The sequence below is a fragment of the Oryx dammah genome, unplaced genomic scaffold, assembly GCF_014754425.2.
Source record: "Oryx dammah isolate SB20612 unplaced genomic scaffold, SCBI_Odam_1.1 HiC_scaffold_13, whole genome shotgun sequence".
Classification (NCBI taxonomy): Eukaryota; Metazoa; Chordata; class Mammalia; order Artiodactyla; family Bovidae; genus Oryx; species Oryx dammah.
Window position 1 is genome coordinate 60033639 of NW_024070197.1, and position 17669 is coordinate 60051307.

The 17669-nt window shown below is 43.2% G+C and overlaps 1 protein-coding gene and 1 non-coding gene across 2 annotated transcripts in view; one reads left to right on the forward strand and one right to left on the reverse strand.

Moving 5' to 3' along the window:
• Positions 1-17669, forward strand: part of ADAMTS18 (ADAM metallopeptidase with thrombospondin type 1 motif 18) — a 147312-nt gene that overhangs the window by 86872 nt on the left and 42771 nt on the right. The window contains exons 10-13 of the mRNA XM_040253487.1: positions 2923-3071; positions 10060-10232; positions 14886-15016; positions 15848-15971. Coding sequence (XP_040109421.1) covers positions 2923-3071; positions 10060-10232; positions 14886-15016; positions 15848-15971 — 577 coding nt within the window. The remainder of the gene's footprint in view (positions 1-2922; positions 3072-10059; positions 10233-14885; positions 15017-15847; positions 15972-17669) is intronic.
• Positions 17510-17582, reverse strand: TRNAG-CCC. Its single transcript has one exon. It is a non-coding gene; the product is annotated as a tRNA-Gly (tRNA).

Sequence of the window (17669 nt, forward strand, 5' to 3'; positions counted from 1 at the left end):
CGCAGTGGACCCAAACTATTTGTACCGTGACCTCAGAATGGAATGCTTTGGCTGCATCTATTTTCTGACTTTGCTTTAAATTAACTAGCTATTCTTTAGCAGCTCTTCTAAAACTCAATGCTAATATAACCGAGTTGGCTCCATTTTTTTTTAAGAAGGGGTTTTTCCTTTTGCCTTTGTTTTCCATTTTTAGATGGAGGCTTGGGCTCAAGTGTTTCTCTTTCAGGAGCTGGAGGGTTTCATTGTCTGTTTGCTGTTTTAACAATTTATATTTATTTATTTGGCTACGTCAGCTCTTAGCTGCGGCCCACAGAACCACCTTTGGGCCGTGCAGGCTCTTTATTGCAGCACATGGACTCTCTAGTGGAGGTGCCCAGACTCAGTGGTTGCAACGCATGGGCTTAATTGCTCCACAGCATGTGGGATCTTAGTTCCCCAGGCAAGGATTGAACCCATGCCCCCTGCATTGCAAGGCGGATTCTTAACCCCTGGACCACCAGGGGAGTCCCTCAACTGTTTGCTTTTTAAACTTGATTCAGTATAGACAAGTCTCAGGAAGCAGGTATTTCCTTTAGTAACAAAGAAAGGACTGTCCCTCCATGCAGCACATCTGAGACTCCCCTCCCAGGGCCATAACTGAGCTTCTGATATGCCCGATAGCGGCATTCTGTCCCTTATAGCAAATTCTCTTAGATTAGAAATACCTAAATGTTCTAATAGTTGTTGTTCAGTCACTAAGTCATGTCCCATTCTTTGTGACCCTATGGACTGCAGCACACCAGGCCTCCCTGTCCTTCACCATCTCCCGGAGCTTGCTCAGACTCATGTCCGTTGAGTCGGTGATGCCATCCAACCATCTCATCCTCTGTCATCCCCTTCTCTTCCTGTCCTCAATCTTTCCCAGCATCAGGGTCTTTTCCATTGAGCTGGCTCTTTCCATCCAGTGACCAAAGTATTGCCGCTTCAGCATCAGTCCTTCCGGTGAATATTCAGAGTTTATTTCCTTTAGGATCAGCTGTTTTGAGCTCCTTGCTGTCCAAGGGACTCTTCTAGCACCACAGTTCAAAAGCATCAATTCTTTGGTGCTCAGCCTTCTTATGGTCCAACTCTCACATCAGTACATGACTACTGGAAAAACCATAGCTTTCACTATATGGGCCTTTGTCAGCAGAGTGATGTCTCTGCTTTTTATTATGCTGTCTGGGTTTGTCATAACTCCTTCCAAGGAACAAGTGGTCTTTTAATTTCATGGCTGTAGTCATTGTCCACAGTGATTTTGGAGCCCAAGAAAATAAAATCTGTCACTGCTTCCACTTTTCCCCCATGTATTTATTTGCCATGAAGTGATGGGACTGGATACCATAATCTTAGTTTTTTGAATATTGAATTTTAAACTAGCTTTTTCACTTACTTCCTTCACGCTCATCAAGAGGCTCTTTTGTTCCTCTTTACTTTCTGCCATTAGAGCTTAGGTGACTGAGTTTAACCCCAGTCTCTGCTAATTGTGTTGCTAATTGGGTAGTTTGAGCAAGTTAGTTTTTCTTTGCTAAATTTCTCTCACTCAGTTATTCACTGCTACATGCTTTGTGAGAGTTGTATTATTGCTGTGGATCAAGTTTCCCCCACCCTGCTGTGGCATCCTTGTGGACCTATAAGCAACTTCATAAACTGTAGCTGCTTCTGTTATTGCTGTTGGCTCTTGTTATTTTGTCACAACCACTGAGCTTAGCCCAGGAAAATCATATTCCTGGTGGGGAAGCTTCAGATTCATGCTTATGGTTGACAAAATCCTCAAATGACCCACCGTCCCCCCTTCAAAGTTCTGAGGCATGCTGTGTGATTTCGTGCAAACTCTGAAGTGGCAACGAATCTGGGGAAAGAAAACTCGGGGAGCTCATCAGAACGTGGCAAGGAATTGAGAGGAAGTCCTCACTTGACCTCATCACAATACACTCGCAACCAAGCCTTCCAAACAGTAAACAGCCACGAAGCCAAGGTGTCACGGGGGAAAAGTGGAGATTTGAAAGAGAAAACTCCCTCCCCTTAATTCTGTAACCGAACCCCCACTCCTCGGTAGAACCTGGCATGATCCAAACCCCAACTCTTTGGATCTCATTGCAGCGGCTTTTGGGCAAGTGTGCAGTCATGCTAAGTCATGCAGAACTTGCTCAAAATAAAAGCACCACAGTGGGAAGAAAACCACTCCTTGGGGGCCCCCAAGGACAGAGGGAACCCGCATAACTGGGACTGGAGGACAAAGGAGAATGCAGACGGAAAGATCGGCACAGAAAACAGCTCTTGAACTTGAGCAGATCACCAGCCCAGGAGAGACCCAGAGCTAGTTTGGAAAGGACACTCCGCCCAAAGTCATCAGCCGGACCTTTCATACAGATGGAAGGGCAAAGGGTGTTACCTAGAAGCACAGTTTGTGTGGCCTGAAAGCTACTTGGTTTCATCAGAAATGCTCTTACGGGGATGGTTTGGAATAAAAATGTATGCGTAATTATACCTGTCTCTCTGGTGCGATAATCATCATGATAAATTCTGTGTTCCTGTCTGAAAAACTGATTCCCTTGGAAGCCATGAGCCTGGGGTTCTCTGCACCCCATTGTTTGCAAATGACAAGGCAGGCTCCGTGGTCATGTCTGTGCTGCCTCCCTGGGCTCTTGGGTGGACCCTTATCTGCACATGTCACCCGGACGGCTCACAAAGCCTACCCTACTCAGCCCGCTGGTGACACATGCCCTTTTCCGTAGGTGTCAGCCATTCAGACTGCACGTGGTGAGCACGGGGTCCCGGCAGGTGTGGCCAGCAGTGCCTTGAGGGCATCTGTAGCCTCGGGTTCGCCCCGTTGTCCCGCAGGTGTCTAACCTCCGCCCGCTTTCCCAGCTGGTCTCTGAATGTCACATATTGTTTTCACAGTGGTGTCGGCAAGGCCAGTGTGTCAAGCTGGGGGAGCTGGGGCCCCGGCCCGTCCATGGCCAGTGGTCTGCCTGGTCGAAGTGGTCAGAGTGTTCCCGAACATGTGGTGGAGGCGTCAGGTATCAGGAGAGGCATTGCAACAACCCCAAGTAAGGCTCCGACAGAAAGTCCGTGTTTGTAAGACGCAAACTTTCAACCTGCTCCATCTTGCCTATTTGTTTATCTTGCTTATGCCTGTTTTTAAGGGTGGTTTTCTTCTGTCTGGTTAATAGCAATCAACGAGGTCTTTACTGTTTGTATATAAACACTGTATGTACTTCCCTGGTGGCTCAGCGGTAAAGAACCCACCTGCCCATGCAGGAGACTCAAGTTCGATCCCTGGGTTGGGGAGATCCTCTGGAGGAGGAAGTGGCAACCCACTGCAGTATTCCTGCCTGGAGAATTCATGGACAGAGGAGCCTGGCGGGCTACAGTCCCTGCTGCTTAGTCGCTCAGTCGTGTCCAACTCTTTGCAGCCCCATGGACTGCAGCCTGCCAGACTTCCCTGTCCATGTGATTCTCCAGGCAAGAATACTGGAGTGGGTTGCCATTTCCTATACCAGGGGATCGTCCCAACCCAGGGATCGAACCCATGTCTCTTGTGTCTCCTGCATTGTAGGCAGATTCTTTACCTACTGAACCACCTGGGGGCTATAGTCCATGGGATTGCAAAAGAGTCGGACGCAGCTTATCGACTAAACAACAACAAATCTCACTGGGGGAGGTGTGCTGGGCAGAAATTTGAAAAGAGCAAAAGAGTTTATTCTTTGTATGACTCTGCTGATCACAGATTCCAGTAATGGAGTGGATTACTTTCGGCATCTAAATTAGAGCTGCGTGCCTGGGATACTGTAGAACATAGAAGCTTGGCTGGTAGACAGTGTGTAAGTGAACGTGTGTGTGTGTGTGAGAAACTGATGACCTGGAGAAAGCATGTGGAGTTTTGCCCTGCAGGAATGTACATCAACACGTGTTGACAGATATGCCTGACTTTTAAAGAGAAACCAGAAATCTGAAAAAAAATGTTGTGTGAAATTTCCCAATTTGTAAAATATCGACCACACATTCAATTTTCTTTAGAAAAATAAAAGGCTAGGAGGACTCATCAAATACCTCATGGGCGCCCTCTGATCTGTCTCTGTGCAGTGAAGGTGGTTTCGTGTTACTTTCATTGGCCCTAATTCCCGCCTGCAGCGTGTGTAAGATGTATGTTTCCTGATGGGCTGCATCATGTCAAAAGAGCTCAGGACTTGGAAACGGAAAGATCTGACTCCAAATTCTGGGTCCGCCACGTATTAATGGTGTCGCTCTGGGAAGGTCGCTTGAACTTGGAGGTTGGGTTGACATATAAGATGGAGATGACAACACCCACTTCAGATGGTTTGAGGAGATTAGAAATTGTGTCTGTAGAGTTTCTGGCACACTGGGGAGCATCCAGGGGACATTCAGCACAAGGTTCTGAGGTCCATGTGGTTTTTAATTATCTGTATCCTAAACTTGGGGGCTTTCCCGGTGGCACTAGTGGTAAAGAACCCACCTACCAGTGCAGGAGACGTGAGAAACCTGGGTTCGATCCCTGGGTTGGGAAGATCGCCTGGAGGGGGCAATGGCAACCCACTCCAGTATTCTTGCCTTGAGAATCTTATGGACAGAGGAGCCTGGTGGGCTATAGTCCATGGGGTTGCAAAGAGTTGGACACGATTGGGCACAAACACACACATGTCCTAAACTCACCAGGAATATGGGTAACAGAGGGTCAGTCCTCAGAAGCAATGGGGAGAGGGCCTCCTGATGAAGTTCGATGTGAGAGAAGGTGATGCAGTAAGAAGAAAGTGATGGGACCTTGGAAAACAGTGGGATTTAATTTTCCAGCGTGACTTGATATGGATGTTGAGAACAGAAGAACAGAAGCTCTTAGGCCCAGTACCTGAGTTTGGCTCCTAGTCCGCCCCTGCCTAGCTGGGTGCTTTGGATGACTGACTCTCCCTGCCCTGCCCTACGTCCCTCGTTTGTAAAAAATGAGATAATGACAGGATCTGCCTCATATGAGCTGGTATTTATAAGTGCTGGTATTTACAAAGTGCCTGGCACATTGTAAGCACTGATGTCTGGTAGGTTGAGAATGTAAATAAATAATGAAACTACAGCAAAGGGAAATTTTTGAAAAGACAAATAAATAGTCACCTGAGTCAGAATCTGAGCTGGATCAAGAGGCCAGTTTGTTCCCTAATATAAGGGAGGGTTTGGAGATTCTTTAACCAGGGTTTGTTAGGTGGCATTTGGGATATCTCAGAGGCTGATGTAGGATCTCTAAGCTTCAGCACTCTTCACATTTTAGGTTGAAAATTTTTCTGTTGTGAAGGTTTGTCCTGTATGTGGCAAGGTGTTTAGTAACAGTTCTGAGCTCTACCCACTCCATGCCAGTAAGATGACTCCCCCTCCCTACTCAACTTCCAAGTCATGACAATGAAAATATCTCCAGATGTGGCCCAGCATCCTGAGGGGGCACAGTCATTCCCAGTTAAGTCGTACTGCTCTAATCAGACCCAGTAACTCACTAGAATGAAAGGAAGACTTGTGATGCATTTACAGTTTAGACCAGATTATTAAAACCACCCTCCACATACACTGAGTATAGCCCATGTCTTGGATAGAATTGTTAGAATCATTCTATTACTCTTCATTTTTGCAGCATATTTCGTGGATCTGGTTTTCATACATCGCAACATTTTACAATCTCTATATTTTCCCAAGAATGAAAGAGATTATCTAATTCAATAGCTCTGCTGGTGAACTGCATGAATGACGCCTCTGAGATTTAAATTAAAGCCTCTCCCATATCTGTGGGATTGAGACCTCTCATTATAACAAGACATTGTTCTTGGAAATAGCATACTGTAATTTTAGAAACACCTAATACAAGAATCAGTCATTCAAGTGGTTCAGTTCGGTGCAATTTTATCATCTCAAACAAGATTGAGGCTAATCAGGATTTTGGTTAGTTATGCACAAAGTCACAAATAAAGCAAGTAAATGATCGGCTATTTTGAAACGGTTGAGTCAGCTCTCCATTCTTAGTTCATGTTGTTGCTGTAAAGCTGGTTTATTCCTCTTTCAGGTTACTGATTTCTTTCTCAATTCCATTGAAACCTTTGGTCTGTTCAGATCACTCAGCTTGAGTACTTTAATTTTTTCATGTGAAAAGAAGTGTGAGCTTTTTATTCCACATGATGATGGTTTTCCCAGAGCATATTTTGTTTCATAAAAAAATGAATTATTTCTGGTTGATTCATGGATTTATCAAACTTTTCAGCTTCAAAAAGACTGACAGGTTATCTGGTTCTGGAATGGCCTGACCCAGCACACGCGGCCCTTCGTCTTTGTCCCGTGTCTGTGACAGATCCATTCATCAAAGCCCCTGTGTTTTGCGGATCTCTACTCTGCCTCAGGAATCTTCTCAAAAGACTTTTCCAGGCATTTGCTGTCAATCAGGGTAGAACAGATACATGAGCTGGAACCTGTTGTTTCATCTGATGATTTTGCAAATGGGTAGCCAGAGGAGATGGCGGCTCCCACTCAGAGTGGCAGCCCTTGTTCAGGTCACCAGGCCAAGATCCCACTGTCTTCATCCTCACTGGGAACATTTTTTTCTGGTTCCTTGGAAGAGAGCCTAGTGAAATTCCTATACACTCTGTTCAAGAAAATGAATAATGAAAATTCAAATGGAACAATTCAAATCATGATAAGTAAACTTGCTAAAGCATTCTGTGTGTGCTTAGTCGCTCAGTCGTGTCTGACTGTTTGCATCCCACGGGCTGTAGTCCCCCAGGCTCCTCTGGCCATGGGATTCTCCAGGCCAGAATACTGGAGTGGGCTTGCCATGCCCTCCTCCAGGGGGTCTCTCCAACCCAGGGCTCCAACCCAGGTATCCCACATTGCAGGTGTATTCTTTACCAATCTGAGCCACCAGGGAAGCCCATGAATACAGAAGTGAGTAGCCTGTCTCTTCTCCAGGGGATCTTCCTGACCCAGGAATCAAACCTGGGTCTCCTGCATTGCAGGCAGATTCTTTACCAGCTGAGCTACCAGGGAAGGCATTCTAGAACTCTCTAGAACATTCTCGAACTCTCCTAAAATATGAGTCCATTTGAGAAAGACTAACAGAAGAATCATTGAATCATATCTCTGGCCCATTTTCCAACCAGTAAATTCCAGATTCAGCTGATTATCAGAATCACCAATTGTGCTTTAAAAAAAAACACTGATTTCTTGATACTCCTCATCATGTATTTTTATTGAGAAAGCCTTTGAAGAAGTCCAGGAATATTTATGTGTGTGTGTGTGTGTATCTGTGTCTGTGTATATTTACACATGTGTGATTGATTGTATATAAATATACATACACATATATACATGTAATATATTGTATATATACATATGTTTACATATATATACACACATTGTTGTTCAGTCACTAAGTATGTATTTTATATTTATATATACACATAGAACCACAAAATACATATGTAAATATGTATTTGTACATGTATAGTGTGTATGTGTCTATATGTATACATATGTAAATATGTTATATAAATATATGTGTGTGTATGTGTATATATGGAGGGAGAGTTACATATATAAATACTTATAAAACAGCTTCCCAACTGCTTGTAATGCTCAGCCATTGCAATATATAATGATCAACCAACAATATAACCATTTGTAGTCAGGACTGACTAAATTATTCAGAAGCAAATATGTATATACTTCATAGTAATCTAATATAAAGACAAAGTCTGCACCTAGATATTTGGGAGTTTTTTGTTTTTAATCATAAAGAACTCATTGTACCAAGGGACATCATGGTAGAATCTTCTGTTAATTTATCCTAATACTCATGTTCCAAGTTGCAGGAAAAAACGTATCTGTATTTGAAGATTTGATGGCAAAGTCCAAATTCTTGCCAGTCATTAAAAGTAGAAAGCACTTTGAAATAGTTGCAATTGATTTGTCCTCTGCCCAAAACTCTCTACCGGCGGTCTCTCAGGTAATCATCACAGCCGTCCTCATTCGACATGTCAGGAGGCTGACTGAAATTGCCTGCAGAAAAGCTGGCGAGGAGCAGAGTGTGCTTCCCTTCAGATCCGCTCCGCTGTCCGCAGGCCGCCCCCAAAGCACTGGGCGTCCTCGTCTCCCTCTTTGCCTTCCCGTGCCCAGCCCGCCTGCCGACCTCAGTTCTGTGCAGGCACCGCCGAGTTGGACCCTTATCCTGGGGAGCCCAAAGGTGTGAGGTGGAGCTCTGTTCTGGCTCTTTCTAGCCATGTGACCTCCACTCAGCACATCTGAGAAGCGCTGTCGGCCAGCTTTCACTTCATCTGTACACTGGGGGGATGGCTATGTGAGGCTTTTTGCTGGTTTTTTTATTTGACTACCCTGGGCCTTAGTTGCGGCACGCGAGATCTTAGCTGTGGCACCCAGGCTCGGTAGTTGTGGTACATGGACTTGGTTGCCCCGCGCATGTGGGATCTTCGTTCCCTGACCAGGGATCCAACCCACACCCCCTGCATTGGCAGGCGGAGTCTTAACCACCGGACCACCAGGGAAATCCCTGAATGAGTTTTGAGGTCTTTTCCATGTTACAGTTTCTGAACTGAAGAATTCACAGGTGGTCCTCTTTCACTTTGTTGAATTTGAATAGTCTAAATGAAGCTTATTTGTAAAATCTCAGACTAGAAAGGCTTATGCTGAGACAATTTTAATTCCGCACGACTTGTAAAGATGACCAGGAATAGAGGAAGGCTCTCATGTGGCACTTTAAGACTTTTCTAAATGCTTTTTTGGATAATGGTAAGAATTCTTGGGGGATTCGATCTAGCACAATAACTGCTAAATGCTTTAGTAGTTGTTCCAGAGTGTTTTGAAATAGCTTAAAAATCTCATTCTGGCGATGTGACACTTCCCTGTTCTGTTGAATCCATTTTCGCATAGGAGGATTTGATCAAATGTGCTGAAGCAAATCCAGAGGTGTTTTATAGCATTCCTGTGCTTCCTAAAGAGACAAGGAATTTTAATCACATATATTTATTAACTTGGATCCTTCTTCTATGTTATATGTTTGCATTGAGCTTTTGTAAGAGATCTATACATGGTTTTTAGTCCATTTCATGGAAATGAAAAGAGGCAATTTCTTTGTGCCTGGAGTATGCCGGAGAAGACATTATTGGTAACTTTTTTCAGTGGAGCTGACACTCCTTTTTATTTTGCTTTCTGGTTTTTACAGTCTACCTAGCAAGATCTTAAAGAGCTTGCCATTAGGTCATAATTATTTATGTTCTAATGGGATTCCTTACTCTGGAAACCCATTTCCCATTGTGCTTGGCAGGAAAGGAGCAGGCCACCTGCAATGTTAAAAAGTAATTATGCAGACACAAACAAGGGCATGTCCCCCCACCCCTGAGTTTAGAATCCTGGGAATAAAGTGCATATGAGTCTGACAAAGCTAGACTGGAAAATATGGCAAGTCATACGCTCAGTGTCCTAATGGACCTTCTACATCCCAGGAGGTGCTCTGCAAACTGTAGGGAGAGGAGAGGGGTTGGAGATGGGAGCCAGGCTGGGGAGGATGCTGGATCTGTGCTGGAAGAGCTTTGGCGCCAGCAAATGGGGCATGTGTGGCACACTGAACAAAAGCATTTAGGCGTGCTTGCAGACTTCCCTAACACATGAGGTAAGAGGACGCGCACCAAGGATATGCCTCTGCCAGTCTTTATGGAAGTCACCAGAATGTTCAAATTGGATTCAGAGGTAGCAAATACATTTCGTCTAACATGGCAATTGATGAGCGGTGGTTGTATCTACCCTAGGGCCATGTAGAGAAAAGAAAGCAGAGAACAAGAAAAATTGTTGGTTGATTAGTTATGCCTGCCATGGGTACAAGAAGGGTTGTGGGCCACATATTTCCACTGTTGTAATAGCCTGTTCCGACTGCCATACACTGTGACCACCATAATGATGGTCCCTCCCTGTAATATTGCCTGTGACTAATAGTGAGCCCTTTGCTTGACAGTATTTAAAGAGCTTTAATCTTCTTTTCAGGCCTCAGTATGGCGGCAAGTTCTGCCCTGGCTCTAGCCGTGTTTATCAGCTGTGCAGTATTAACCCTTGTGATAAAAACAGCTTGGATTTCCGAGCCCAGCAGTGTGCAGAGTATAACAGCAAACCTTTCCGTGGATGGTTCTACCAGTGGAAACCCTATATGAAAGTGGAAGGTAATTTGGTCTCTATGAACCTCAAACAAATATATCTCCATGTGAACAGTAATGTGAATGAACAGCACAGAAAAAATTGCTGCTTGTATAAAAGAGTTTCATTGTTTACCTTTCATTACCCAGGCCCATCCTGGCCCAGGTTTTCTTTCATTCAGTTCTGTGGGTTTGTTTATTTTTCCACTTTTTTTTTTTCACAAGATATCCCTTGCCTCCCACATGTATAAGTTGAAGAGGTCATGTGTTTGGAATGTACTTATGTTTCTAAACTTACTTTTGACATTTCAGCAATTAAGTCTCCCAGGAATGTTAATTGCAGTTGGTATGAACTGTCCAGACCAAAAACTCATGAAACCATATCTGCCCCATGGAGACACCATTCTCAGTAACTGACATGGTAGATGATAACAGACATGGGAAGACCTATTTTCAGAGTGTATGCACACACACACATCATGAATAAGAAATATCTCTACATTAAATTCTTGGTACTTACTATAGCAAAGTAATACCTTGTATTTGAACTTTTACATTGATTAGTTTTGATTTTCAGCTCAACATCAAAGTTTAGTTACCATGTGTATAAGTACCAGATTTAATGTACTTTCTGTTACAGAAACAGAATAATTCTGTGCAAAATAAGCTGAGACCATTCTGTTTGTTTCCTATCAATTTTTTTCCATTCACTCACTTGATCAAAACTCATCTACCCTCCCTTGGAAAAGGATAAATGTGAATCCCAGTCAGACATATGCAGAATGGGAAGAGACCAGATTTAATGATATTTCATGGGAAATAAGACAGAGGGCTGCTTCTGTACAAAAGCTCAAAATGAACCTATGTTATCAATAACCAAAAAGAACTGATGTAATCAGACCTCATTATAATAAATATTAAATAGTTTCTACAAATTAGAGGTGATACTACAACTTTGCTCAACATCAGCAAATGTTACAAAATATTTTCTGGTTTCAAATTTCTGTCACTAATATTATTGCAGCTTTACTAGGCAGAGCACTTGCCATTTCATTCACTCATTCAACAGATACTGATTGAGGACCTCCTCCTGGGAGACTCTCTGCTCCATGCAGAGGCGAGTACATTGAATAAAACAGAGACCCCAGCCATAGGGTCTCACGTCATACCGCAGGAGACACAAAAGTTAAGGCTTTCTCATCCTTTCCTCTTCTCTCTTTGATACTTACTTAAAATCATAGAAGACAGACCATGATTTGAAGGTCTGTGACATTCATGCTGCTTGGGAAGAATCAGGGAAAGACTTTTCATAAATCTAGACAGTCTTTGTCTTACACTGATTAGCTTTTTCTTCTGTATTCCTTTTTTTAAATTGAAGTATAGTTGATTTACAATGTCTGTTAGTTTTAAGTGTAAAGGAAAATGATTCAGTTATATATGTGTATATTCTTTTTCAGATTGTTTCCCCTTATAGGCTATTGCAAGATATTGAGTACAGCTGTCTGTGCTATACAGTAGGACCTTGCTGTTTATCTATTTTATATGCTGCTGCTAAGTCGCTTCAGTCATGTCCGACTCTGTGCGACCCCATAGACGGCAGCCTACCAGGCTCCCCCGTCCCTGGGATTTTCCAGGCAAGAACACTGGAGTAGGTTGCCATTTCCTTCTCCAATGCATGAAAGTGAAAAGTGAAAGTGAAGTCACTCAGTCGTGTCCGACTCTTAGCGACCCCATGGACTGCAGCCCACCAGGCTCCTCCGCCCATGGGATTTTTCCAGGCAAGAGTACTGGAGTGGGGTGCCATTGCCTTCTCCATCTATTTTATATATAGTAGTTCATATCTGTTAATCCCAAATTTAATGTATTAAATTAATTTATCCTAATTTATCCCCTACCCCAATTTCTGTGTTTCTAATAGACTAGTTCCTAAACTTTCTCAGGAACCTGTGTGGAAACACTGAACTTTCTAGAGCTTGTTAATTCTTGGGAATGATGGAGAAAAGAGAGGGTATATATGTTTTCTAGCTCCCTAATCTCACATGCACTGAGTGGGACTCATGAAATAAAAATGTTATTAGAAAAAATTCCTAGGTGAGAAAAAAAATGGAATCCATCCATACGGCTGCACATTTGGGCCATAGTGACTTCCCTTCTCTCCTGTCTTTGACTCTTTTATTGAGTGGTTTGTGAAATGCATCCTCTTGCGAACTGTTCACACGTTTGTTGTCAAACTGTTGTCAAGGATTTCACACAGCGTCGCCCACATCAAGTCTCATGTGAGCAGCATCATGTGGAATTTCTGGCCGAAAAGGACTCTTTCTATGGGAGAAATTGGCACAATAACGCCTTTCTGATAACAAGAGCTCTCTAAAGATAATACTTTATTTTTGCGTGTGATACCAAAAACTTCTCAGAGACCTAACATTGTTTTAGTCTTAATGTTTACTTTGTTTACGTCCTCTGCCTTTTCATGATTTGACTCTTTTCTGTATGTTTTGTAAACATTATTGACCATATGCCTTTTTTCCAAAGTGCCTAAAACGTTCCCTCTTAACAGACTGAATAAATATCTAAAATCATTGTGCCTGTCCTAAATCACAGTCAGAAACTTATGACCTAAGGGCCAAATCTGACCCTTTTTTAAAACATATTTTTTTTTTCAGCGGACCACTTTGAAAGTCTTTACTGCGTTTGTTACAATACTGCTTCTGCTTTATGACTTGATTTTTTTGGCCCAAAGGCACATGTGATCTTAGCTCTCAGACCAGGGAATGAACCCATACCCCCTGCACTGGAAGGCAAAGTCTCAACCACTGGACCACCAGGGAAGTCCCTAACCCGTCTTTTTAAATATTGCTTTATTGTGATCCAGCAATACTGCTTCGTTCACATGCTATTAATAGCTGACCTCAGGGTCTGTGAAGTCTTAAATATTTACTATCCAAGGAGGGTAGGGACAAAAGCCACCAATCACTTGTATTGTGGCTCTTAGGATTAGGAAAATAAAGTTTTCATGTATTAATGTTAAAGTGGATACAGTGTCAGACTTTATTTTTTGGGCTCCCAAATCACTGCAGATGGTGACTGCAGCCATGAAATTAAAAGACGCTTACTCCTTGGAAGAAAAGTTATGACCAACCTAGATAGCATATTCAAAAGCAGAGACACTACTTTGCCAACAAAGGTCCGTCTAGTCAAGGCTATGGTTTTTCTAGTGGTTATGTATGGATGTGAGAGTTGAACTGTGAAGAAAGCTGAGCACCGAAGAATTGATGCTTTTGAACTGTGGTGTTGGAGAAGACTCTTGAGAGTCCCTTGGACTGCAAGGAGATCCAACCAGTCCATTCTGAAGGAGATCAGCCCTGGGATTTCTTTGGAAGGAATGATGCTAAAGCTGAAACTCCAGTACTTTGGCCACCTCATGTGAAGAGTTGACTCATTGGAAAAGACTCTGATGCTGGGAGGGATTGGGGGCAGGAGGAGAAGGGGACAACAGAGGATGAGATGGCTGGATGGCATCACGGACTCGATGGACGTGAGTCTGAGTGGACTCCGGGAGTTGGTGATGGACAGGGAGGCCTGGCGTGCTGCGATTCATGGGGTGGCAAAGAGTCAGACACGACTGAGCGACTGAACTGAACTGAACTGAACTGATGATCAAGGTGGGAGGTGTCATAGTTTTCCGTGTGGGTGTGTGCGCACATGTCTGCCTGAGGGCAGATGTGTGTGGCTTTTAAAAACATGAACTCCTTTTAGTAATCTATATAATACTTTAACATTCAGTTCAGTTTAGTCGCTCAGTCGTGTCCGACTCTGCGACCCCATGAATCGCAGCACGCCAGGCCTCCCTGTCCATCACCAACTCCTGGAGTTCACTCAGACTCGCGTCCATCGAGTCAGTGATGCCATCCAGCCATCTCATCCTCAGTCGTCCCCTTCTCCTCCTGCCCCCAATCCCTCCCAGCACCAGAGTCTTTTCCAATGAGTCAACTCTTCGCATGAGGTGGCCAAAGTACTGGAGTTTCAGCTTTAGCATCAGTCCTTCCAAAGAAATCCCAGGGTTGATCTCCTTCAGAATGGACTGGTTGGATCTCCTTGCAGTCCAAGGGACTCTCAAGAGTCTTCTCCAACACCACAGTTCAAACGCGTCAATTCTTCGGCGCTCAGCTTTCTTCACAGTCCAACTCTCACATCCATACATGACCACTGGAAAAACCATAGCCTTGAGTAGACGGACCTTTGTTGGCAAAGTAATGTCTCTGCTTTTGAATATGCTGTCTAGGTTGGTCATAGCTTTTCTTCCAAGGAGTAAGTGTCTTTTAATTTCATGGCTTCAGTCACCATCTGCAGTGATTTGGGAGCCCAAAAAATAAAGTCTGACACTGTTTCCACTGTTTCCCCATCTATTTCCCATGAAGTGATGGGACCGGATGCCATGATCTTCGTTTTCTGAATGTTGAGTTTTAAGCCAACTTTTTCAGTCTCCTCTTTCACTTTCATCAAGAGGCTTTTTAGTTCCTCTTCACTTTCTGTATAAGGGTGGTGTTATCTGCATATCTGAGGTTATTAACCTTGATCATAGTAGCTTTCTAAATAAATTTAACTCATCTTTTCAGTAATCACGTCATTGTTCTAGGATTTCCTCTTGACCATGACCTCGTTTGATCTCTTTGCTTCTAGAGGAAGACCGATGTAAACTGTACTGCAAGGCTGAGAACTTTGAATTCTTTTTCGCCATGTCCAGCAAGGTGAAAGACGGGACTCCTTGTTCCCCAAACAAGAAAGACGTTTGCATTGATGGGATCTGTGAAGTAAGAGAACATTTCTGCTTTGGAACATGTGGTCATGCTTGTGCTGCCTCCTATTAAATGCATAGCGGGAGAAGTGTTGCAGGAGATTCTTATGTCTGGATAAGAGCAGCTGGTGAAGGGAAAAGGGTAACATTTCAAGTTGGATGTGAGTTTTTATCTCCAAGTCCCTGCTCACTTTCTGCATGACCTCTGTCCTGTGTTTTGAGTTTCTCTTTCACTCCCTTTCCACATATGGAGGTGCTGATATATCCTACTTTACATGAAGTTTGTAAAAATTAAATAAGAATGGAGATAACAGTAGCGGGAGACTTTTCTTGCGTGTTCACTAAGTACATGCTTAGAACCTTGTTAATGTGCTTGGAAATAGCATTTCTGTTTATTTGGGGTTAGTTTTTCTTTTTTTTCTGGTATCTACTTTCTCTTTTCAATTTGATTGTGAGCTCCGTGATCTTTTAACGGAGTGTGAGTGTCCTTGGGTTGGTGTTGGGGGGAGGGGGGCCAGTCCCAGCATTTTTATGTCTCACTGGTAGAACTGGCCTGAATAAATTCCTCTCCCATTAACAGCAGTGGTGGCTTTTCATTCCAGTTTTACAGATGAAGGCTCTAAGCCTTAGAGAAGTTTTGTGACTTCCCTGATCATATGTCTAGTGATGGCAGAGGAAGGATTTGAATCCCTAGTGAAACTTGAGACTCTGCTCTTAATCATAAAGCTGCATCACCTTCCTAATATTTAGTAAATACAGAAAACCACGTATATGTTTTGGTTATTCTAAGCCAGTGGCTTCTCAAATGTTTGATTTTCTCGCTCTTTTTTTTTTTTTTTGGTCACAGCCAGTGGGATGTGACCATGAACTTGGCTCTAAAGCAGTTTCAGATGCCTGTGGTGTTTGCAAAGGTGATAACTCAACTTGCAAGTTTTATAAAGGCCTGTACCTCAACCAGCACAAAGCAAATGGTAAGAAATACCGCAGATTCGGTGCTATGAGCGGTGGGACGTGTCCTTTGCTGCCAAATGAATTGGAGACTTGCTAAATATGATCCAGCTTTTCACTAGCTCCTATGATGCATGGAAGATGATGGCTTTTGATGCTTCGTTATTGTTCAGTCACTCAGTCGTGTCCAACTCTCGACACCATGAACTGCAGCATGCCAATCTTCCCTGTCCTTCACCATCTGGAGATTGCTCAAACTCATATCCATTGAGTAAACCATGCCATCCAACCATCTCATCCTCTGTCGTCCCCTTCTCCTCCCGCTTTCAATCTTTCCCAGCATCAGGGTCTTTTCTAATGAGTCAGTTCTTCACATCAGGTGGCCAAATTATTGGAGCTTCAGCTTCAGCATCAGTCCTTCCAATGAATATTCAGGACTAATTTCCTTTAGCATGGACTGGTTGGATCTCCTTGCAGTCCAAGGGACTCTCAAGAGTCTTCTTCAACACCACAGTTTAAAAGAATCAGTTCTTTAGCACTCAGCTTTCTTTATAGTCCAACTCTCACATCCACACATAACTACTGTAAAAAACATTGCTTTGACTAGATGGACCTTTGTTGGCCATGTCTCTGCTTTTTAATATGCTATCTAGGTTGGTCATAACTTCTTCCAAGGAGCAAGTGTCTTTTAATTTCATGTCTTCAGTCAGCATCTGCAGTGATTTTGGAACCCAAGAAAATAAAGTCTGTCACTGTTTCCAGTTTTTCCCATCTATTTGCCATGAAGTGATGGGACTGGATGCTATGATCTTTGTTTTTTGAATATTGAGTTTTAAGCCAGGCTTTTCACTCTCCTCTTTCACCTTCATTAAGTTCTTTAGTACCTCTTCACTTTCTGCCATAAGGGTGGTGTCATCTGCGTATCTGAGGTTATTGATATTTCTCCCAGCAGTCTTGATTCCAGCTTGTGCTTCATCCAGCCCAACATTTTGCATTATGTACTCTACATATAAGTTAAATAAGCAGGGTGACAATATACAGCCTTTTGTACTCCTTTCTCAATTTTGAACCAGTCCATTGTTCCATGTCCAGTTCTAACTGTTGCTTCTTGACCTGCATACAGATTTCTCAGGAGGCAGGTCAGGTCGTCTGCTATTCCCATCTCTCTAAGAATTTTCCACAGTTTGTTGTGATCCACACAGTCAAAGGCTTTAGCGTAGTCAATGAAGCAGATGTTTTTCTGGAATTCTCTTGCTTTTTCTATGATCCAGTGGATGTTGGCAATCTGATCTCTGGTTCCTCTGCCTTTTCTAAATCTGTCTTGAACATCTGGAAGTTGTCGGTTCATGTATTGTTACTTAGGCAAGAGCAAAGGAGGATGGGTAGTTTCAGCAATACAAACATCCAGAGGTGTGTTCAACAAATGCCTTTCTGCTGAGCAATTTCAATATGCTGTGACACCTGTATTTGTTAAACAAAGAACGTATTGTGGAACTTTTAAAAAATATATGTATTTATTTATTTGATTGTACCAGTCTTAGCTGTGGCATGTGAGATCTAATTCCCTGACCAGGGATCAAACCTAGGCCCCTTGCATTGGGAGTGCAGAGTCTTAGCCACTGGACCACCAGGGAAGTCCCTGTATTATGGAACTTAGATGGTCCACACTTAAAACGTAAGTATGCGTCTTACGTTTTAAGTGTGGACCATCTAAGATACTT